Source organism: Vespula pensylvanica, chromosome 1, assembly GCF_014466175.1.
Source record: "Vespula pensylvanica isolate Volc-1 chromosome 1, ASM1446617v1, whole genome shotgun sequence".
Classification (NCBI taxonomy): Eukaryota; Metazoa; Arthropoda; class Insecta; order Hymenoptera; family Vespidae; genus Vespula; species Vespula pensylvanica.
In genome coordinates this window covers 12,838,764-12,863,993 of record NC_057685.1, presented here as the reverse complement: position 1 = coordinate 12,863,993, position 25,230 = coordinate 12,838,764, and the positions used below count along the sequence as shown (strand labels likewise).

Here is a 25,230-nt window from a genome sequence, read left to right as displayed (position 1 = left end):
CATCGTTTTAATTTGAATTTTGCAACGGTCCACTTGTAACGATCAACCGAGAGGGGCAACAAAATGGACAGCGACGATGAAAGCAACAAAGTTGGAATGACGTACTGGCCAAAGAAAAAGAGGATGTAGCGAGAAAGCCGTAAGTAAGTTTCCGATTATGCCAAAACGAAAAAAAGAGAAAAAGAAGATATACGTACGTGTGTACGTGCATACGCGTGCACGATCGATCATTGCAAATCAGAGAGGGTAAACGCACTTACGTACGATGCCGTCGATTCCCCGAAGACGCGTCTCGTTTTATCGTCGCAAAAATCGCCGAAGGGAACTGGTTTCTCGTCATTGAAACACGTACGCGATCGAGCGTTGTACGTGCGATCGCTCGGATGCGAGAAAACTCTTCTTCGTTCGAAACTCTTCGTGTAGCTTCGTAAATACCTATAAATTAACGAATACCTGCACGAAAGAGGAATCAGGATTTTTTCTCCTTTTTTCTTTTTTTTTTAGTTTTTCGTATATTCTATATTTTTATTAACTACGTTCATTGTTTCGAAAGGATATAGGAAGAAATATTTTTTTTTATTCGAACGTATTGCGCTAAAATGGCGTAAATTGTACGTTAAAATTTTTTTCGTTTCCTCTTTATCCTCAACAATTTTTAATTCGTTAATCTAAAACATTTGATTTTGCGTCGATCATTATCCCACTTATTAATTATTCAAATGAAGTTTAAAAATATTCAAGAGTAAGAGTAGTTAGCCTCGTAGAATGCAAAGATATTACTCGTGCTTTTAATCTTTCCACGCGAGTGACCAAGTGGGTGTTCGAAATGTTGTAACAAGCCAAAAGAGTCGTGAGAAAATTGACGGGAAGTATAAGCCTACCAGGTTTACTCTTTATCGGTTTAACACTTTTTTTTTCTATCTCGATTATGTACGTGAGAAGGTGCGTAAGTACACGTGACATTTTCATATCACCGTGAAACGCGTACATTTTTTGCATTAAGAATATTTTGCGATAACGAAAGAAAGCTTTTCGTTTTATCGACGCGATTTGTATAAACAGAAAGAAATTTGTAAGTAAAAATGTTCGATTTGTTATATCGATGAAATACGCAATAGATCTCTTTTTACGAAACGATATAAAAATATATATATATATATTATTAAAATGTGAGATAAGTGAGAAACTTTCACTTCGTTTCCTGCGATCAATAATCGGCAAGAGAAATAAAAATAAGATACGTATAAAATAAAAATAAAATACAAATGTGAAAGGTGGAACGTCGAGCAGAGTTATATAGTAGAAATAATAAATAGTTGCTTTCGAATTCGTTTATTATAAATAACAAGATGTATTTGTTCAGTGCGCACGTGTCCTTTAATCAGTATAACGTATTTTATATATATATTCAAGCTCCGCGTCTAACAATACGTATAGTTCGCTCTTACTGTACTTACTATATTTCATTTACCTTGAGTCATTAACGTCACGAACTCAATACGCTTCGCGCTACGATAGATAGAGTATAGCGCGAAAAAAGAAGAAAAACAAACGCATTGTAAGTGTGACAATTCAACTGAAATAAAAGAAATAAAAAAAAAAAAAAAACGAAAAAGAAAAGAAAGAAAGAAAGGAAACATAAAATATTTAATCTCGTCGCGCATTGAACGATCTCGCGCAAGATCGTATCGACGGATGAAAACGATCGATCCTATGAAGAGACGTTTTATATTTTATTTTCGGTCCTTTTTCAAATCCGAATCGTTGAATCGTACAATATGAGATAAAATCTCATAATATGAAAGAAACTAATATAGTAAAATACGATTCGTCGTGACGTACGCAAAATTGAGTAATATATATACTCATTGATCCACGAAGGAAATTTTTTTCATTTTTCTTTTGCGTTTTCTTTTTTTTTTCAATTTTTCTTTCGTTTCGTTTCATCTACGAGATATCATTTCCAATTGTGTTATACATACGTTACTGATATGCACTCCGAGAAGATTTTCTTGACGAAGAACCGTATCATTATGAGATCGGACCGACGATCGAAAATTTCAAGAGCAGCGTTCGCCGAATTCTCCTTCGTCGATATGTTTAATAGAATGCAGGTATTTATATATATGTATATATATATATATATCTCTCGGTAGTCTAATCGTAATTTCGAATGATCCGTTCTAGTACGCGATTAATCTAACAGTCGGCTTGAATCTTTGATAACGAAGAGTGAGAAATAATACGGGAACGTAGGGTATATACGTATATTATTGGCGGTGTATCGGTAGTCCTTAGAGGCTACGTTATCCTTACTTACTTAGAGCTCACGTTAGCAATTTTTTTAATGCGTGTGTATCCTTTTCAATTCTCGCGAATCGAGCCGCGAACTTCTCTAATATTAAGCTGTATACTATTTTTTTCGCGACAGTCTAAACAACGCGTCATAGATATACATACACCTATTATACATACATATATCCGGTTTCTCGTTATAAACTTTCTCGTCTACGTGGAGCGACTAAGTCTTATTCTCGAAATCTTTTTAGTATTTTTATAGTTTTCTCGTTTCTTTGTGCCTCGACGATCTATCATCGCTACGAAAACAAAAGAAAAAAAAAATATATATATATTATTATCTTTTCATTTATTTTTATCAGGCTAGAATAACAAAATTTTCATCAGATATACACAGAATAGAAATAAAAATGCCCGTTTGTTATTCTTCCTTGAGTATGTTTCACAATACTCCGATCGTCCGATTAAACGTGAGACGGTAGAAAAGCGATGGGGCTCGTTCGATATTCTCACCTACCACAAAGGTGAACGCACAAAGATACGAGAAAATCGGATACAGAGAAAATCGGAAGGAATCTCATCACATACAAAACTAAAGGCGGAGTAGAACTTTCGAAAGCTACGTAGTACAACATCATGTAGCAGGCACGTCTTATCATATCACGCTAGAGGCTTGAAAAAGCCAGGTAGAACCATGCGGATGTACCAAACCAAATCTCTTTGACTTATTTATTTCCTTTAACGACTACCTATCAAATATACTCTTCTACTATGGTTTTTCTTTCTACACGTACATCCTCGCACTCAAACGCACATCATTCATCGCCATTTTTTTTCTCTCTATGTGTATCTATTACATATACGCTTCAAAATAAAATAATAAAATGGTGCGAACGGTGCACGAACGTGAACGCGTGTACATATCTCGTTCTCTCTAGTTCTCTCTTGTTCTCTCTCTCTCTCTCTCTCTCTCTCTCTCTGTTTCTTTCCATAATGCCCTTTTATGGCAGGGAAAAAGGATCGATGGAAAATCTTCTTCTAGAACGGGTAGCAACATAAATTCTACACCGATCCGTTCTCAAAAGAATTTTTCTGTAAAACGCGAAGATTTTGTCCTCCTTATCAGCACCTAAATCGCGAAAAGTCCGACGAAAATTCGACGAAAGAAGACGAGTCGATTGTACGGTCGATCGACTTGTTTCTTAGATCCTTCGATTTCATCCTTAGGCCAATGGACGACGAGTAATATAGCGAACGAACTCTCTCCGAGGACACTTTGAGGCAGCTAATTAGCAGCATCCATCGTCTTTTTTTTTCTCTTTTTTCTTTTTTATTATTTTTCCGTATTATCGTCTGAAATTTTTTTACTACCAACGACGAAACATTATTATGCTTTCACGTACTATATCTTGATTTCTATTGACGAAACGACTTATCGATCGTTTCTTCCTTCGAAAAAAATCGATAGACACGGCTGTTGATGGATTTCAGTCTCGGAAAAGCGCGATTTGCTCATTTGTTCTTTTTTTCTGTACAGTGCCACCGTATTATTTCTTCTTTTCTTTTCATTATTTTGATTTCTTTTTACGCATGTATGTATTTTTGTATATATATGTGTGTGTGAGTGTTTGTATGTGTGTCCGTGTGTAAACATGTATGTGCGTCAGTGTGTTTGTGTATTTATTAATAGTACTTGTGAATGAAATAATATCATATTGCGAGTCTTGGTTGCTTTTTGTGTATCTGCATAAATTTCATACCGTCCGTAAATGTCGGCATAATTTATGACGACAACGTTATAAAGAAAATTTGTTCATTTCCGTGCCTCGATATGCACGCTAAATAATACCGTTTAATCTTCCTTCAATGGCTTGTAAAATTTTCCTCGGTGTAAAAGTCGCGAATTCGTTGTGTGCTCGTAGATTTACGAAAAAATTATCTTACCCGCGATTATTCATGAACATTCGATGATGCTTTGTTTTTACTGATTGACTTGATTTTTTGTTAAAAATCTCGCCCCTTACGATATTGTCGTCGCTGTTAGTTTTGTTCACGACGACAATGGGTGTCGTCGAATTATCGTAGAAGTATAGTGTGTTTTTTCTTCCTTTTTTAAAGGCGTCGTAACAACGTCTTAAAATTTTAATAATAAAAATGTTCATTGTTTAAAATCACCATTAAAATATTCAACATCGATTTTAAAATTATACGAACTCGTTAACTTTTTAATTAGTTATTTGTTTCGCCTTCTTAACATTAGAAAATTTGTGATCAGTCACTTTTTTAAAAATGCAACATTTGGAAATTACTCGGTAATAAATATTTCTCTTTTTCTTTCTTTCTTCCTTTCTCTCTCTCTCTCTCTCTCTCTCTCTCTCTCTCTCTCTCTCTCTCTTTATCTCCCCTCTCTCTTTTTATCTTTTTTGCTTCTTTCTCCTTTTTGTAAAATAACGCAGCGTCGTATAATAGTTATATCGGCTAACTTTTGTTTAAGATAAAAATCGTGAAAATTAATTATAAGAATAAAAAAGACGAAAGCAAAAGGAACGGGTAATAGGATCGAACTAAAGTGAAGTCGCAGTCGAAAAGAGTGTAGTGCGATACCACCTCGAAAGGAAATTAAAACGAATGCCACGACGATCGTTGCTTCGACGAAACCTTGAAGTTATTTATCGTCGTCGTGTCATATGATCTATCGTCGATTAGGTAGGTCTTATTATTTAAAAAGAAATCAACGGAGGTGGTTGTGGTTCATCGAGAAACGTTTAGCAAACCACCGCTTCCGATATGGGATTCTCGGTGATGTGTATAGTCGCTGTAGGCCAATCGATTTTCTTGCTGCAAACATGATTCAGTCCTTCGAGAGAGGCCAATCTATAGTCGGCCATCTTCAATGGCGAAAGTGGGGCCACTGAAATAGAAAAATCAGTGCACATTTTTTAAATTGTCTTTATCGTTATGTCGATACTTTTTTTTTCGTTCTTCCTCGTGAGAACACTGCTTTTAGTAATCCGATCAGCCATGACTCGCGCGTTCTCTTTCCTTGTTCGAATACATAAGAGATACACGCGAAATAAATAATCATCGATCAAAGAATGAAAGTAAAAAAATCAAAGTGGCAAGCACGCATGCAAAGTAAAAGTAGAGAGTTGAGTGTATCGTTGGTGATCGTACAGTGTTGGATTTTTCGCGTTTATATGTGTTTGTGTATCATGTCGCGCGCGCGTTCGTGTGTGTGTCTATATATATGTGTGTGTGTTTGTGTGTCTGTGTGTTTATTAATGTGCGTATAGCAGGACACAATGTGATTTTGCACAAACTGAAATATTCTACTACCCAGATGCGGTGTTCTTTCTTTCATAGATAAAGATTATTCCGAGGTCCTACCATCGGTATGTGCCGCTACAACAAGAGACGCTTTTTCTCTGCACAACATAAAAATTCTAATTTACAAATCACCTGCACGAGAAGATAGCGCAAAAAGTCGATTGCTGCCACTTTTGTGACGTAACTCGATTGTATAGAGCTCTGATTTATCGATCATCGGTAAGACATTTTCTCTCGTACCGACTATTGATAAACGTTTCAGTTGAACGAGCGAATTCGTTGGTCGAGAGTTAATTTTTTTATACATCTCATATAATTATTTCAACAATTTTTTAACGCTTCAGAATCTTTAGTTTTCTTTACGAATTCGCTCGTGAAAAATAGTCTCAACATTTATGATGGTTAAGTAGAAAGTAACATATGCATATAATTAGAGGACGTGGAGGAGATGTAGAGTTTAACAAAATCGTAATTAGTTCGTTATATGCAACAAAAGAAAAGATAGTTAGGAATGTGATCGATTATTTTGATAAATTTAAGGATTAAGAATCTCAGACAACTAGAAGATATTACTCGTAGTTCCAAATTCGCAAAAAGTAGTAGTGTGATACCAAAAGAAAAGCTGGTGGTTAGTTTCAATATTTCACAAAATTTTCTCTCAACAAACGCAGCCCAGGTTACCCAATTTGTTATCGAAAATACAATAATCGCCAATTAGTCTCTCTCCCTCTCTCTTTATCATACTTTCCGATAAAAGTTTAAATTCCGACTTACTTAACACATAGATGTGGCCTAATTGACCAACTGCGCGCTCGACTCCTTGCGACCTTCAATTCCTAATTACAATTACCTTCGGGTGTTGTCGGCGTCACGGGCTTCCGCGAGGATCTCACCGCTAAAACGCATAAAAAAAAAACAAAGTCATTTAAACGTCAAATTTGTCATACTGGTTACGAACTATTACGAGCACGAAGCAAATTTCTTCAAATTTACTCCTTAAAAAAAAAAAGTCCGATACAAGAATAAATCAATTATAATGTATCAGTACGTGAAAGCAAAAGAAGCTTGATTCCTCGTCTGGCTCATATCCAAAACTATTATGCAAAAATTTATAGTCTTACGCAGTAAGTAAAACATGTAGATTAAAAATACATATTTAACAAGTACAAGTCGTATCTTACAAAATGGATATGAGCGGTGACGAAGAAAAGCATTTTTATTTTTTACCTAAACTTTTTTACGTGTATCTCTTTAGAAACATCACATGATTTCTAATTAAAAGTGTGTTACTTAAGGCGCACACAGCTGACGCGATCTTAGCAAAAATTAAGGAGAAAAAAAAAGCTAAAAAGCGGGAACTAATCTATCATCTATTCTGCTTAGATCTGATATAATAGATACGTACCACTCGATCGATCCGAGACGCGTGGGAAATAAAGGCGCAAGTTGGTGAACAAGTACTTTTTTCATTTGCCTTTTGTTTCTCTTTTCTTTTTTTATATATGTATATATATATATTTGTTTATTTGTTTGTTAGTATAATTTTTTTTCTTTCTTAAGAACCTCACAAAAAACAAAATGATAATGGTGGTGAGACGCAAAAACGAATTCACTTGATTCTTTCCTTTTTAAATACTCTTTTATTTATCAAGTCGAGCCGGTGATTAGCCGGGACAGAGTACATGATCAAGGACCTAGTTGGATCTTGGTATTTCTCTCAAAATCATGCTATATATCAACGATGTCGACCAAACGATTTTCAATTACTTTTCGATAACGATAAAAGCATCACATATAAGCTTTTTTTTTTTAATTTTCCAATTAGCCGCGATATTGTCAAGCGTAAAGCTTCAAAACACGAAGATCCAAGCGCGATGGACATCCCCTCATTGATACAACATGAAACCTTTACGCGAATTATAATAGTGAAAATCGTAACAACAACAATAATTAACGACGATGACGATGACAACGATGACGATGATGACGATGTCGATGATGGCGATAATGGCGATGATGACGATGACAGAGATAATCAACCGAAATTGGCATTTAACAACAGCTTGGGCGTACTGGGTAGCATTCGCAGATTTTCTAACTATTGCATAGTCCATCATATCAAACTCAAACTCATTTCAATTTGCTTGGCTTACGCGTACGCTATTCATTTGAAAATGATCAAAAAGAGCGAATGGCGTCATACCGATAAAAGAAACATCTAATCACGAATTAGATCGTAAAACGATGTGTCGTTAGTCGACATCGACCGATAGAGATTTAAAAAAAAAAGCTGCTATGTGTTCTGTGACAGGTGCTAGTGTTTCTGCGATCAAAAAGCCAAAAAACGAAAGAAAAAATTCGAACGTTGCTCATTTCCACTACCTTTGCGTACTATAGATTTGATTCTCATACGCGTATCACACGTTCTTTTTTTTTTTCTTTTATAACAAATAAAAATGAAAATATGTTATACGTGAAGATTGCACTTGCAAAAGCGGATATTAAAATAAAAATTCTAATCAAAACGTTTCGTTATCGAACTTAACGCCTTAAAATCGTCCTAGGGATAACATCTATTCGGAAATTTAGGAGTAACCTTCAAAAATCTTGACGACTCTAACGAGCTGGACGCTTTTAGCGAAATTATTTCTTACATTCTATCTCTGGCATCTGTTTTAACAAAATATGAAATAAACTTAGACGTACTATATTCGCACAATGAAAACTTTTCGATATACCGAGTACGTCCGTGTTCTAAAAGCGTAAGTTCGTTGGTCAACGATCTTTAAAGTTATCGAGGAATGCGAGAGTAAAGGATAGTCAATGGTCGTTATCGTAGATACGCTGTACTACATATCTACAGTACAATACTACTCTCTTTAGGCCAAAAATACTGATAGCGATACGATACGATCTATACCAATCGATGAGAGAAACAAACTTAGGACTACGAATGTTCACGAATTAACTTTCCTCTCTTTGATACAACTCGTGGAGAAATATTTCTTCAAGCAAATACGGGACCATCTGGTGTATAAAAAAGAAAAAGAAAAAGAAAAAGATAAAGTTCGATCGATGCCGTATGGGCGTATACGATATACATATGCATATGTATGTATGTATGTATGTGTTTGTACGAGCTATTTACAGAAACTCCCGATCGATATTCGAGTGCGCCTTGAAAAAAGGGAGTCCTCAGAAGTTTCTCGATCCTTTGCGAGTCTCCGCGTTCTGTTCTCAGGGGCAGTAAAATGCAGGTAACAGGCAAATTTTTCCCCGCTACCAGACGGTCACGTGCAATTCACCTATGAAGTATGCCTGCGCGTGTGCGGTACGGTCGAATGGATGAAGATCGATGAGGATTACCGAATTATATTCTTGTTAATTTTAATTCTAACTTGTTTTTCGCGACGGCACTCACTTACCATATCCTTCGCCTTGAAGAAACAGTCGAAAGGCCTCGCTTACTTTGCCCGGTTGTTCCTCGAGGACCATACCGCAATCGGAGATCTGAAAATATCGGGTAGTGGTTTGGTCGAATGAATCCTTCGAAAAGAGATCGAAAGTGAAAGTTAAAATCGAGCTTATGCGGCGCGATCGAATACGAATCACGAATTTAATGAGAAACGAGCAGGTGTTTACTTTATGTATCTACGTACATGTATGTAACTTGTATGTATGTACATACGGGAAACACTACTATCGTGTGTTACGAGCTTGTGGTTTAAATGGATTTCGCACGATGGTATGCTACACTGGAGAAAGAGATCAAACCATTGGAATTCGGCTAGCCTTAGGTAGGTACTTGCTCCAGATTCACGGAAAGCCGATTATTCGATACGTTCGAGAATTCTCACCTTCATCCAGGTGCTGTTCGTTGGATCTAACCGTCCATTTAACGTGACCGTGTCGTCCACGTGCGGACTCAGAGCACCCGTGATGTTCATTACTGGTACGCTAAGCGTCAATCCTTCCTTCTTGCGCGTAGGATCCAGTTCTCTGGTGATGTTCAAATCAGTACGTCGTACGTAACTGTCGATGAACAATGCTAGATTTATTGGATTTACGCGATGCTCGAAATAATTCTTGTAGACTTGAACGAGATCGTGGTTTCTTTCCTCTGTACCCTGAAAAATAAAAAAAGAAACAGGATCAATTAAAAATTCTTATCGATATAGTCAATTCCTTATAATCGTTCGATCATTAACTCTCCGGTTCTTCGTACGATCATTACGATCTTCGAACGAATCGATTCGTGGAACTCTTGGGTTTCTTTTTCCCTTCTCCATTCCATAACGATATAAAAAGTAAACGAAAATTGGAACGGTACGGTTGTTAAGGAGAAATCTTAGGTAAAAAGGGCTCCGTCGATGTAGCTTTCGAGTTTGACTTAATGATCATCAACAAATTGAGTTTCTCTTTTATCATGTACATATATACGTGCATGTACTCGTCATGACAATATTTAAGCGCAAGTTTTCTTCCCTTTCCTTTCCCTTTCTTCTTTTTATTCTTTTTCTTTTTCTCCTTTTTCTTCTTCTTCTTCCTTTTCTTCTTCTTCACTAAATATATCTATACTCTACGTTATAACTGGTAAACCTATTAAGAAGCTACGTGTTGCATAATAAGGGCGACGAAATTGCTGCTGACGCGCTAATCCAATTTCTCGCCTCGTATAGATGCGTTCACGAGCGAATGCTGTTGAAGGAGCTCGAAGCTTTGTCATCGATAATTCCTTGTACGCTTTCACCCGAACGTCGTCCGCTTGATCGACTCGACGAAGCATCGAGCGTTTGAGTTTAGTCAAATGGCACGCGTGTCTATCGAATAAATCTCTCAAGGAGAAGTTTAACTATAAACGATCACGCTATTATGATATATACCTCTATATATATGTATAGAGGTACATATATATAGTAAAAGAGTTATTTTGAATGAGATTAATTGCGAAGTATATCGAGGCAGTTCGTTTTTTTAATAATAACTATTGGATTAATAGACGTATCAATGTCGTTATAAACTACAATTTCTAATTTACAACAGTTTTGCATTGGTCAAATTGATATCTTTATAAATTATAATTTATAATAGTTATATACAATGATAAATTATAAAATATTAATAAACATTAAAAGCAATTTTTACTTTATTTAATAAATTGCTTAATTAAATTCATTTCTTACTTAATCCAATATATAAAAACGTTGTTTGATAAATTATAATATCGTAAATGTGATATAATCTTAATAAAAATCGTCCTGCTTCGATATACTTTCATTGAATTTGTATTACGTAAAACATCTTACCCTGCCAAAATGATGCCACATGAGATAATCAAGGACGCTCTGCGTCATTCCCTGTGACCTCAGATGACGTACGTTGAGCTTCTGGTAACCCCATTCGATCCATCCTGCTTGCGTAGATACGCAATTGATCAAGCACAGTGCGTTGACCTTTTCTGGATGTGCAAGTGCAAATCTAGCCAATATATTGGCTCCCGCACCAACCCCGAAACCAATGACAGATCTCAAAGTAAAATGGCCGAGGACAAAGAGCAATTGTTCTGCTAACTCTTCCATGGACGGATAAACGTAACTATAATAAAAAAGAAAAATTTTTAGAAAACTTATCTAATAATTTGTTTCATTAGTATGAGAAACTACATCATTGATAAAAATTTATCGTCTACGAAATCTTTTTAAATTAATGGCTTTATACTTTGACGAAAGATTTCGGAGAAAACTCGTTCAATTGAATCATTCTATACGTTCTCGTTGAACTTGGCACGCGAAAGAGAATGTGGCAGAATGTAGTAATAGTTCAAACTACCGCGTGTACAGACATCAGCATTGCTCGTTACATAATTTTCTATCTCGATTCGTGCGACAGAATTACGACGTATCTTAGTTCTTTTTTTGCTATATAATTATTACGATTCACGTTACGTAGTCATTTTTTCATTCAATAAACAAACATATATATATATATATATATATATATATATATATGTTTATTTCTATATAAAGAATGGAAAGATCAAAAGAAGAAGGCATCGAGAACGATATCAATAGAAAATGAAACGAAAGCAGGTTATACTTCAGGGCTTCGATTAATTAGAACGTTAATAAGGTCATTGATTATCGCGTTAATTAAATTCTCCCACGAATTATCTTTTCAACTAATCGTGACTACGAGCGTCATATTACAAAGTAGAATACGAGATATATAAGGCACACGTGTAAATGTAAGCAAGTACTGCTTTCCATAGTCCCGTATCTGTGATAATCCGTTTTTAATTAGCAACTTCGTTAGCATCATCAAGAGACTTTATTGTTTCGTACGTATGTAGGCGTACCCGTAAAATGAGAATACTACTTTCGCGAGACGGAAAATGTCTATATGCTTCTTTGACGAAACATGTTTTTCATTATTATCGTAAACATAATTATACACGTATATATATGTATATTCTGTATGTATACTCACTCCTCCTGGAGTGCCGGTGCATTTTCCTCTTGACCAGGTGCGTTAACGTGATAGACGCAAAAATTTTCAAGAAGGACGCGCATGTCGATGTAATTGAAGAATGCTTGGAAGCTCGAGATATCTAAAACAACGAAATTTCGTTCGATAAAAGTCGAAAAAAAGAAATTTTGCTTGTTAAATATCGTACCGACAAAGTCGTTTTATGATGCATATCTTACTATACGTCTTACGTATGTCTATAAGCAATTAATTTAATTTATTTCTATTACAATTAAACTATCATGTAATGTTCTTTTATCAATAGAGTAATTAAATACAATTTTCCTAATTCTTTTTCTTCTTGGCTGTAAAAAATAATTTAGTAGTAATAATAGAACATTATTTTCAAAAATAATGTACGTTGTTTCAAATAAATCTTTTATGCTACAAATCTGAAAAGTTTGCCCTTGGAAAGTTGCCAGGTTATTATCATGATGTACCACGCGAACGTAGGTATTTTATAGACGACGGTAAAAATATCGATTCTCTTGCAAGGAGACGGCTTCATTTTGTTTCTCTTTTCTTATTTTTGTTATTTTTCTTTTTCTTGACGATCAACTTAACCTTTTCAAACGAAGAACGAGAAAAATAATTTTGGAATGTTCTTCGATACTCACAATTAAGGCCTAAATCGTGGTAGGTGAGGATCGCTGGTTTTGCCTGGTTTCCTTGTACGGCAACAAGCAGACTACCTTTATCGGTTTCTACTCTTTCTTCTCGTACGGAACTATCGTCTCTCGACAAATACCTCAGCGCCGGAAACTGTAGCTGAATATTCTTCAGCTCGATATCGTCCATACTATCTCGCATGCACGAAGGCATCGTGCTGCGCATGAAAAAGAATTCTCTTGATTATACAAGTTTAAATAAATGAAACATCGTTCGTTGGATATATGTACGTTTCATGGAAGATAATGAAAAAAAATATTCGACGATCGTAGTCGACAGATTTATATATATATATATATAACGTTTCTATATTGTTTTCGATGAAAAGAAAAATATTCGTTTATAAGTTCAATATATCAAAGAAAACTTTGATTACTTTATAAACTACATCGCATGTAAATGAGAATAAATATCTTTTTTCTTCGTTATTAAAAAGAATAAAATAAAATAAAATAAAGAGATCACTTGTATTTGTTGGTAGCTTATTATATATTATATTAATTTTAACGAATACAATGAAGTACATTGCGGAAAACATATCGTAGACTATCGATATTATGTATGTTTACATTCGTGGCTCCAACCGATTTTACTGATAACGGCAAAGTACTATGTATAATACATACATTATACACAAACGGAATTTCGTCTTTGTCTCTGTAAAAATGGACCTATCAAGAAGATAAGATAGTAAATGTTGGAAAAAGCGATGTCATTTTCTGTTTGTTTTTCTAAACGTTAGAACTCACATTAGAATTGTCTAGATATATTTCAATTTTTAAGCTCTTTCGAAGTTCTCAAGCAGAGTTCACGAGACCCTAACCGTGCACCATGAAAGTGCACTTAAACGAAGCCGCGCGATATGCAATTGCCCCACGCGGTATGTACCCAGCAAAATTATAACTCGCTGAATTACTGGCCTCGTTGTATAACGAGTCGTTTCTCGTCAAAGGATTAATTTTTACATAATTTTTTTTTCTCTTGTATGTTTTTTTTTTTTTCTTTTCCTTTCTTTTCTTTTTCTATTCAAATCTTCTTTTTTTAACTTGGCCACCATTTTCGCAGGATCGTTTTACGAGACAAAAGGTAAAAATAAAAGGAACGAGTCAATTAAAAGCTTTTTCAAAGTCTCTATACATCTGTACGTATCTAAATGAGAACACGTAATATCATAAGAAAAACAAGTTGATGCGTATGTAAGGTACATAGAGATACGAACGTGTCTATGCTAGATAGAGCTTTCGTCTGATCTTTTTATGGTATCGATCTGAAGACCACGCCCAGTCGAACGGAGTAAACTCGAACAAAATGCATTGGAACAATTATTTTCTAACGAGCGCGCATAGTTAGTTACGAGAATCGTAGACTTCCTCTCGAGTAATTAATATTTCTTTTAAAATTGATTCTCCGTATGAACGTTTTCTAGATTTAAAATTGAAGTAATAATTAAAAAAAAAAAAAAAAAAAAAAAAAGAAAAAGAAAAAAAGAAAGAAAAGAAAATATAAACGTTTAATAACAAGCAATTTACTTGTCTTAATTGCATGGCTGGTAACGACCCACATTCGTAAGAATTTATGTAGAGTCTTTGAAGTCTCCCTTGTTCGTGTAACCTCGATATAATTACCTAGAAAAATGTCAAGAACCCCGCGTGACCCTTTCATGCGACTAGCGTTCTAGGTAAAGCGTAAAATTAAAAGACCTTCCTTGTTTCAAGGAAAATGTCAAAGGATAAGATAGTCAGGTAGTAGAATAGAGAAAATGTTCTCATAAAACTTAACAAATTGTTCTGGAAGTTTATTACGATGTAACATAGCTTTTCTCTCACCCCTCGTATAAACCGAGCAGACAAAGCTCGTGGGGAAGAAGGTCGTCTATCCTCTTTTATGTCCCCAGGGAGAAGCGTTTGCTATCTTTGCTGTCTACTTTATTAAATATCATGTCCGATTAAACACTTACGTGTGTTATTTTCTAATTTTATTGCTTTGTTCGTTATTAGCAATTAGTCTTTGTAATAATCGATTTTCTTTCGTGTCACTTATCAATTAGTAAATCTTTCATTTTCAATGTGAAACAATTTCCTTTTTTCTTTTTTCTTTTTTGATAAAGTTATTTATGCGATAATATTTAGATATATTATACTATAAATTATTCGAAATAATACGAGTTACTCATAGAAAGATATCAGCAGACGAAGCAGCAAAGGAAACAGATATCACCTTATGGCGACTACAGTCTACGATCAATACGTCCATAAAGAGAACTGCATTGTGTCGAGTTACGAACATAGAAATCGTAATCTGGAACGTGAAATTCAAAGAAAAACACACCCCGAATCAATTTTCATTGAAACCTTTAGATCATTAGATTTCATTTTCGAAGAATTTCATTCGAAGGATCGAAGTATAATAGGGACAAAATTTATTTCTTACAGTACTACTATTAAACGAAGAACGTTATCTATATTTTCTATTAAGATTTTCATATATTTCGATAAGAATAGCTTGTAACATTATTTTATGCAAGACATTTTATATATTTTAATTCCTTAATGGAATTTCACGATAGAACGATATTTTTTACAATGTTTCCCCATAGAAATTATTTGGTAATTTTTCTTTCTTACTATTCTGTTCGTATTCTTTTCGTATCAGCAAATAAAAGATGAAAAATAAAAGTTATCAACGCCGTTAGTTAGCATTCCAAGCACTATCAAACGGGGTACATGCGTAAGTGCTTCTCCGTATCTCGAACACGTCAGACTCTCATTTCCGGTCAAAGTTAAATCCGGTTTGTATTCCATCTACTTACTTCGGAACGTCGACGATAACGTGTAAATGACGACGTACAAGATATCAACCATCGTACTACATGAAATTACTATTATTTTCTCTTTCCTTATTACATTCTGTTTCTTATAACACGTTTTCTTTAAATTTGAAAGTATAAAGAAAGGATTGAGAGGAGTATTAACCACGAGAAACAGATGGGTGGCTTTGGGAACACGATATTCCGTAATTTTATATCTCCTTGGTATCCTTTTTATCGATCGATTAACCGGACCTGATTTTTTGTGGTTTTATTATACCATAGTCGACGTATAGTTATAAAAGTAAAATGATGCCGCAAAGAAGGGGATCGATTTACATCCTGTTTTATCGGTAGCTCGTATTTTCTTCTGAAATAAAAGAGATAAGAGAGGGAGAGAGCAAGAGAGAGAAAGAGAGAGAGAGAAGGTGGGAGAGAATAAATAAAGAAATAATTCATGCACTTATGCATAAAACACGAAGAATATATGACACATGTACATACGTATGCGTATGTATAACACGTTCAAAAAAGAAAAAAGCCATACCCCATTCCAAACGCGACAATTTATATTTATTTTTTCTTTCTTCCATTTCGAGCGCGACAATCGAACAGAAACTATGTTTCAAGCAAATTAAACTTTAACGAAGGTCGCCAGGAGCGAATATTCGAACGAATAAAGAAAAATGAAAAGAGGCCAGAACGAGAGAAAGAAAGAGGTGGAGAGAGAAAGAGATCATTTAAATTTATAAGAACGATCGATCGTACTTAAAAAAAATAAATTCCATGCGTTCGTTACCTCCATTATCAGTCAGCTGCTCTCCTTTTCTTCTCTCTATCACAAGGTAGATTTAAACGACACGTTCTGTTCAAGGCTTCGTTTTAACTCACCAAAATGATTCATACGATCCTGGTTAGTTCGCGCGTAGTACGACTGGCGAATAACGTCGATAAAGAGATATCTGGATCAAGGACGTCTCTTTAATAATATCAATCATGATAGTACCGAAACTTTTCTTTTCTTCTATTTTTCATTATATTAATTTGTTCCTTTTCTCTCTTCCAGAATAGAGATCTCTATACGATCAATGATGATTTTTTTGTATGATCTTGGAAATGATCAAACGTTCGTAATACTTTCGATATATAGTAACGTTTATGACGTAGAAGAAACTATCGATCGACTCGACCGTGCGAAAACATAAATTAAACTTCAGAGAAAGAGAAAGAGAAAGAGAGAGAGAGAGAGAGAGAGAGAGAGAGAGAAAGAGAAAGCTTGTAGCAACGAATGCAGGTGGAACTGGCTTCTCGCCAAATTCCATTAAACGAATTTTCGGCTGAAAGTAGAACGAGTGATGACCTAACGTGATGTCTTCTTATTTTCTCGAGATATATATATATATATATATATATATATATTATATTATATATTATATATTATATATTATATGTATATATTATATTTCTTCAGAATTGTCTTTTTTTTTAATATTATCACATCTAATCTTATCTATAATCGATAAAAACGAACCTATGAATAATACTCCTCTTTATATATATATATATGTATGTTTGTATGTATGTATGTATGTATGTATATTTATTTGTATGTATGTATATATATTTTATAATTAAGAAACGAGATTCGAAAAAACAGGAGCTTTCCAAAGATATAATGAGTCCTTGTCATATATTGTGATATATTAATACATAATTATTCTTAATTACTTTGCTTCGAAGAACTGCGATAATTTTGTTATTATCATTATTACTATTTATTTTTATTCTTATTAAAAGTAGAACGTTTTCAGTATTTTATTTCAAATCAAGATACTGAACACATCCGAAAAGTTTAAAGGATATGAAAATAATACGGTTAATCCTTATCGACTTTTCATAGTGGAAAATATTGGTTTATAACCGTGAGAATGATAAAGTGTGTTCGTGCATTTAACATCACGATTTCTGGATGGCAATCGATGAATTCATCGTATCTTAATGATGTGACAACGCGTGCCGATCGATCGTAAACTTGTTAACGAGTACGCTTTAATAATAAATCCTCGTGCTGCTTCAACGCCATCCTTTGTCGACTTAATTAGAGTAGTCAGACCACAAAGGTGCTTTGTCGGTCGTCTCGCGATGACACGGTAAAGATCTGTAACATCTCGTTGCATCCTAACGCATAGTTGCATTAATGGTGTATTTACACGATTAAAATTAAGCCAACGCTGTGTATTCAAAGTTAATAATAATTATCATATCGATTGAACGTATTTAGCTTTCCAAGTAAATAATATTCCATGTATCAGATAAACCTTGATTCGATCGTATGATATTTCTAAAAGAGAAATGAAAAGTCAATAAATCTCATTTCTGACAAAGTATATTTTCAGGTCGAGCGACCCTTTTCTTTCATCGTAAACATGAATCACAAATATCAGAAATCAATGTCGATTTCTCAATAAATAAAAATCATACCTTGCGACGAGCTTTAGATTAATGTCGAAGAACCATTAGAGAATATAGACCGATGACAAAATCTAGATAAATCGTCAATGCTCAAGGATAATACGAATAAATTTCACGCTGTTTTGTTTTACTTTATATATATACACATACATTTACTGACAATGGGAGCTAAAGCTACTCAAATTCTAGACAATGTTCGAACTAGGCCAGAGCAGAAATGATGAAGAGCAAGAAGAAAACAGTACCTAATATGAAAGATGTTAACAACTACAAGGAAGATTAACCAAATTCATTCTCTCGTCGAACCTTTCTCACAAACGAACTTACCCCAAAAGTGCAGTTTTCTCGGCGGTGGCGGCGGTCGGCATCTTGTTTCTGTCCCTAGAACAAAATGGCGGCAAATAATATCACACACACCCGGTCCCTGGGGTTTTGCTCACGCAATTTCGTCTCGTCGATCACACAAATCACAAAACACAATCGACATAATTTCATGGGGATCGACACAATCAGATGATCTAGGAATTCGACTTTCTTACGATGTCGTTTATTTGTTTTTTTACTTTCGAAACTTCACGCGTCGATTTTGAGAACTTTGATCTAAGTAAATCGATCACGTAGAAAGTAATCGTTGTTTGATCGAGTCCGAGCATCAATTCGTAGGGATCTACTTGGTCAGTCGATAGAACTCAGGAAATGAGGAAAAGTTAAAGGACGGTAGTTCAATGAGATCTAAAGTTTAATGCAATGTTGACCGAGTTTGATCGAGTTCGAAGCGAACGTGGTTGAAAAGGTAAAATGTAAAAGTCCATTGAAAATTGAACACGTTCGTTCATAAACTTTGTAAAACGGATAGTTTTGTACGTTTTGAGCGCTGGAAAGAATATTATTTGCAAGAAAAGAAAAAAGAAAAAAAAAAGAACTGAATAATTATCATACGAATCATGTTATCCGTTTACAAAGAAGAAACGTTTTTCAAAATTGTAGTTTCGAAAGTAAAATAACGTCGTCGTACGTAATGAAACCTCGTCTTGAAGTGGACATCCTCGAGGCATCATGACCACGCCTCGATCTTTCGAGTCGATCGCCCGAAGTCCCTCAAAGCGAGGAGCCGGTTCCGCAACGTGTTCTCGTTTCCGCCGCGCGTCACGAAACGACGCGCTGACGCAACTCGAGCGTTGCAAGGACAAAGAAAGAAGGGTATACTCGTGCTACTCCATAGAAAAACAACAACAGTAACAATAACAAGCAACTTGTGCAAAGCCCAATAATAAACATAGAGAGAAGGGGACTACGATGAAAGCAAGCTTTTTAAAAGCTATAAAAAAATCGAGAAAAACAGATAAAAATAAAGAAACGAAGGATGATGGTAAAGGTGACCATATACGTGTGCCATGCATAAATCGTGCCGTGCATTGTTCGAAGCGTTGTATGAAGCGTATTAAGCAAGGAGCTTCGTATTTTCTCTGTTCGACTCGCGTGATGCGGCTTACCTTCTGGCCTGCTTTTCTAGTCGAGGCCGATCAATAGTCGCGGCAGCAACTTCCGGTCCTAAACTCCTACTATCCATTTGGCTAAAGTCCCTTGCTTGAACTTTAAGTTCGAGCCCGAATCGATTCGATTATCGCGCGAACGAGGTTAGTTTCTTTCGAGATTTCTTCTCTTGCCATTCGATAAATCAGAGTTTTAAGAGTTCGTGTTACTTATTGGATTCCTTGGAATCTTTGATATATTCAAAGAATTCTCCGATCGTCATCGGGACAAGAAAGATTATCTTCATCGTGATCAATAATAGATTTATCTACCTATTGCAAGATAGTTCGAAAGACAAACAATTATCGTTCAGAGCGATACGAAATCAGGATGTAATCGATTTCTTTTGCGCCCAGCAAAAAACTGGCGAGTACAGAGAAAGCAAATCCCAAACCAAGATGTCTTTCGACGTCTTCGACCTCGAACCCACTTTAGGGATACTCGCGTGGAGTGTTGTTTTCTCGTGAAAGCAATCGATCGAGAAAAGAAGCTCGCAGTTTCGAGGCACGAAGAACAAAGGAAAGAAACAGAAAGATGAAAGGATAGAAAAGAAAAGAATAGAAAAGAAAAGAATAGAAAAGGAAAGAAAAGGAAAGGAAAAGAAATAGAAAGTATCCTCCATCAAAACAGTTTTAGACCAGCACCTGTGTTCACCATTATCACCACCGTCATTATTACCGCCAACAGCAGCGCCATCGTCAGTAGCATTGCCCTGTAATCTCACATGAAATTACCTTGATACGATCGAGACGCTTTCTCGTCGATCCTCGATCAATGGATCCTTCTTCCTGATTTCCACTTTAGGCGAAGCGAAGCTGAAAGCCTTCTTGACACTCTCGAGTACGCTTTGACCGGTGCTCTGGGTCTGGTCGACGATCGTCGTGCTTTTGTAAACGTCTTCGCCCAGGTCGCCTAACGACCTGTACGAAGCGCCAATACCTGCCGGCATGGCGTTCCTCGCCTCTCCTCACCCACGATGACAACGTCTCCTTCGAAAAATGAGCCGCTAAGCTCGCGACGTCTTCGTCGAAGAGTAGCTTCGAGTCCCTCCCCTCCCCTCCGCTCCTTTCCTCTCCACTTCTCTCCTCTTCTCTCGTTGATGATAGAGAGGCGTGCCCGAAGTCAATATGCCAATTTCGTACGTCAACAAGGCAAACGAACGAAGGCAAAGGAACAAAAGAAAGAAGAACCAAGATAAGGAGAAAACGTCATTCTCGTGCTTGGATTTATTTTCGAAGCATCGACGAATAATAATTATTTGTTGATTCATCTAAATACTTAATGTTCGATGTAATATATAATTTTAAAACTATCGTTTGAATAATATATATATAAATAATATATATATTATTCAATAATAATAATATAATCGTGAGGAATAATCTTATCTATAAAATTTGCATACAGAAACTTGTATTTATAGATCGTTAATATAATATTCGAGATTGTCGAAAATATTTGCTGTTTAGATAATTGATGAGATATTCTTTTTTGTAATTGACACACATATAAACGCTGGCAAATCGATGCAACGAGAAAAGATCCTCGCACGAATTCAACAAGGGCTAGAACGAAAAGATAGAGAAGTAAGGGACATGTATAGATGCATGAGACGGTGCAAAGACGGCATGCAAAAAAGACTCATTGACCTCATCGTGACTGTCATAATACACACATCGATAGGATTATGCGCGGCAGCATGCTAACTGCAAAGTATCTCACCGTGCGTTGATACGTGTGTGTGTGTCTTTATGCGTGTGTATATATATATATAATGTACGTAGATATATGTATACCATCGCGGGAAAACGTGACGATACGTAACATGCTAAGATGAAAAAGATGATCGATGCAATATATATCGAGATTCTTTTAAACACGTTTTTTTTTATCGAATCACCGATTACGTGCATGAAATACTAAAAAGCGCGTGCATGCGTACAAACGAATAAAGGATGATATTAAACGCGTAAATCGATCGATCGATTCATTCATTTCAATCTTCTTCGATCGAAATAAACCTATTCGTCGTTATATTATACCTTCTATTACGATAATCGAATATAAAATATTATAGCTGCTTTGACGACGTTAACGGTTCATTTTCCGAAGTTAACGGCTCACGCGTGATGTCTCGAACGAATGGAGAACAAAGTGGTCGTTACTCGGGTACGTAAAATAGATCAATCGTTCTTCCTGTCTCGTCGTTGAAATTTTTATTAGAAAAGCTGCTAAATACGTGTACTGCGCAAAATAATTTTTTTCAAAAGAACAATCACTTAGAAAAATATAAAAGTGAGAAATTATCTCTTTAATTCGATACGAAAATTTAAGTATATTATTAATAATTAAAACTCGTAAATACAAGTGAACAAATTTAAAATACGATAAAATGTAATAAAGGAATTACTGGTAAACGATTTATTGCTTAGTAAACAGCTATAACGATGAAACCAAAAATTTTAATCCACCAGATCTTAATATAGAAGGTACGAAAGGGGCTTGTGGTTGGATAGAATAGAAACAAAGGATGGATTATATTCCTGCGGACTATATCTTAAGGTCCCTACGATATTATGATTCGTTTAGAACAATGGACTCCGAGCTTATCGTCGCTCGCACTCGCGTCGAGAACCTATTGCATATACAGTGAAAATCTATATACAAGAATCTATATAGAGTGTCCATTACTTTTCGTTAATGTTTCTCTATGTCGACGAATAATTTTATCGGCGAATCGTATTGTCTTCTTCTATCTAAATGTTTAGAAAGAAAAAGCGATAAAGGACAGTCATAAAAATGATTACGACCGGAGTATATAAACATATACAATCTATCAGTTTTTATCATCGAAAAGCTATTATAAGGAATATGCATTCCGAAGTATTTCCATCATTTAAAACGTATGATTAAAAATAAAATAGAAACAAAAGTAGGTTGCACATCTCTGATAAATAACGAACGGTTTCGTGCTTCGCATCGATCTCTTTGGAAACACGAAGGCGTCTCGACGTCGACGTCGACGTAATAGGCGGCATAACTAGAACAACCAACATCTAACCTCGATCTTTTTCTCATAATACGTACGTACCTATTTTGTTCTAGAGTTGACAGAAAAAAGGAAAGAAAAGAAACAGAAAAAAGAAAATAAAGAATGCAATCGTACGATCTTCGAATTTGTCTTCGTTTATAATATAACGATACCGATTAAAAGTGTGTTAAATAAAACGTTCTAAGATAGCAAGTGAATTATTTTTAATTAACGTAAGATAGCTAAAAAAAAATTTCTTCGGAGCGCGGAGAGAGACCTCGAATGTTTCTGGGAAATCAGCTGCGCTTCTCACAGCGTTGGACGTCATCGACGGAAGTCGCACGAGTCGCACGCACAAGCAAAGAAAATCGATCGGAACGGTTCTACGAGAGCACAATTTCGCGAAATCTAGTTAGCTGATATTTCCAATTGAACCTTTCGATGATACGAGTAATCTCAAATATTTCTTTTTCAACGTTTTCGTATTGAAATTAATTCAATTTTCCTATCGAACGAATTGATCTTATTCTTTAAAATTAATACGATTTTTTAAATTATTAAACGAAAATATTAATCGTTAGAAAAGAAATAAACAAAAAAAAAATGACAAATAAAAAGTAAAAGCCAAACAAGACAAATTTTTGGTTTCATCGGTAGTCATAAAAAACGAATGTATATATATATATATATAAGAAGAGATCGAAGAAAAATAGTAGCCCGATTCGATGGGACAGGAAGCAGATCGATCTAGCGCAACTCGGCCTTCGGTTGGCAGCGCCACTCGCGCGAGAACGACATCAGACGGCGGTGGCTGTGACGGCGTCATAATAATAATCCGACGGTGGTATAACGGCGTCGTCGTCGTCATCATCGTCAGCGTCGTTACCATCATCGTTGCCAGTGTCGTCGTTGTCTAGCGTTATATATTTCGTTTTAATTTACGACCTAGTACCGACCTAGTAATGACCTAATTGTGACCTACTCCCGATTATTTGACTCCTAAATTCTTTGAGGTACCCAAATGTTACACGCGATATTTTAGGAAAGAAAAATTAGGATCTATATTATATCTCCATCTCACTTCTTTATATGAAAGATAAAGAGAGCGATAAAGAGCAATGATGAGTTCGAGGATCGATCGCCCCGAGATCATTTTTTCCTCCTTTTCTTTAAAATCGTAAAAGGAAGGGCGCCACCGAGGATGACGATGACTCACCTCGTCCTGCGCGCTTCTCGCCCCTGAATCCTGCTGTTGCCGAAGAAGAGTTGCAGCTTTCCTTGAGCTCCTTCAAATAGGTAATGACCAAATGAAGAGATAGTAGTCGACGATAATAACGACGGCGATGATGACGATAACGATGACCAACAGAGTTTCTCCTTCCCCTCTCGGATTTCCCTTCCGTTCGACCTTGACGACTACCCGACCAACAGGCAAAGATGGAGATTCCCTTTGTACTACTTCTCTCTTATTCTCTTTCTTTCTTTCTATCTCTATCTCTCTCTCTCTCTCTCTCTCTTTCTCTCTTTCTCTCTTTCTTTCTTTCTTGTTTTATGTTTCCACGTACAGTATCAGAGAACGTACCGCGAACGAGACCGACGAGCCGAAACGTGTTCTCGTAGGCACCGCACGATCACTATTGGCTCGATCGCACGGCTTCGACCACGGACTGGTCAATGAAATGCGCGTCTTTAGCTGCGCGGTACACACCGGATCGAACCGGTTACGGGCCGTCTCTCGACATCTGCCCATTCATGCGAGAACTTTCTTTTCTTTACTCGTACGATATTATCTTACCTACTTTCTCTCCAACCTATTCATAAACAATACCGAGCGAGTAGAGAGCACAGATGTCGACATCTGTGTTACGATGTTATCATTGATATTGTACAAGATTTGGAACCTTTTTATCGATCGAAGGTAAATCTGGAAATGAATATTTCATGATAACGTTTTTTTCTTTATCATCGACGTAAAAGTTACTTCATGCGATCTTGAATCCCATTTTTTCTCTAATTTGATTTTTTTACCGTGTTCTACAATGGCATATATATTTTATATGTAGATGTTAATACGATATTGCCGTCAATCGTATAAAACTGTAAAATCACGGATTTGATCATTTTTGACATTTTTTAACAAATAAAACCATTTTCCAATAAAAACCGCAAGTAACGATTTGGTAAAACAAGCGGTTGCCAGTGATATATATGTGTGGCGTTCAAACGATTCAATTGTTTATTGATCCTGGCCATGTTCAATTGATTAAGCAAACAAAGGAAAAACAAACTTGCAGAGAAAATAAAAAAATTGCAAAAAAAAATGTTGCAAGGGATGGGTGAACGTACAATTAAAAACCGGACCGTATAAACGTTACAATCGATTGTCGCCGATTCGGCAAAATTATCAATACGATTAAAAAACGTGTTGTGCCAACTCAAAATAAATAAGTTAATAAAGTTCGATCTAGAATCGAATCATTTATCGAATCATCACGACTATCTTACCGACACTGTCTATATCTCTATCTCGATCGGTAAAGTTTTATAAAAAAGCATGATTCCTTTTGAT

The 25,230-nt window shown here is 35.7% G+C and overlaps 1 protein-coding gene across 13 annotated transcripts; it reads right to left on the bottom strand.

Moving 5' to 3' along the window:
• Positions 1–1,316: 1,316 nt before the first annotated feature.
• LOC122629443 (protein NDRG3) lies at positions 1,317–24,310 on the bottom strand. 13 transcript variants are annotated; one of them, XR_006327271.1, is made up of 12 exons: positions 23,878–24,306; positions 20,365–20,717; positions 18,425–18,478; positions 12,768–12,976; positions 12,112–12,232; positions 10,932–11,220; positions 9,483–9,752; positions 9,051–9,135; positions 7,031–7,042; positions 6,476–6,520; positions 5,635–5,723; positions 4,992–5,209 (listed from the first exon to the last, which is right to left on the bottom strand). XR_006327271.1 is itself a non-coding variant. In XM_043812857.1 (11 exons), the coding sequence occupies exons 2-11, from the start codon at positions 20,577–20,579 to the stop codon at positions 5,064–5,066; spliced, it is 1,446 nt and encodes a 481-aa protein (XP_043668792.1). In that variant the 5' UTR covers positions 20,580–20,717; positions 23,878–24,307; the 3' UTR covers positions 1,317–5,063. The 13 variants fall into 13 exon arrangements, 8 of the variants coding, with proteins under 8 accessions (XP_043668792.1, XP_043668809.1, XP_043668800.1 ...); XM_043812857.1 differs by lacking the exon at positions 5,635–5,723 and having other exon boundaries at positions 1,317–5,209; positions 23,878–24,307; XR_006327273.1 differs by having other exon boundaries at positions 4,992–5,723; positions 6,400–6,520.
• Positions 24,311–25,230: the final 920 nt, after the last annotated feature.

Excerpts from the sequence above, each read along its gene's own strand:
- LOC122629443 (XM_043812857.1), bottom strand. The coding sequence starts at position 20,579 with ATGCCGGCAGGTATTGGCGCTTCGTACAGGTCGTTAGGCGACCTGGGC. Across the intron at positions 12,977-18,424 it reads GAGAAAACTGCACTTTTGGG|CACGATGCCTTCGTGCATGC; the intron begins GTAAGTTCGTTT and ends TTTCATGCGCAG. Across the intron at positions 9,753-10,931 it reads TGTGGCATCATTTTGGCAGG|GGTACAGAGGAAAGAAACCA; the intron begins GTAAGATGTTTT and ends TTTATTTTTCAG.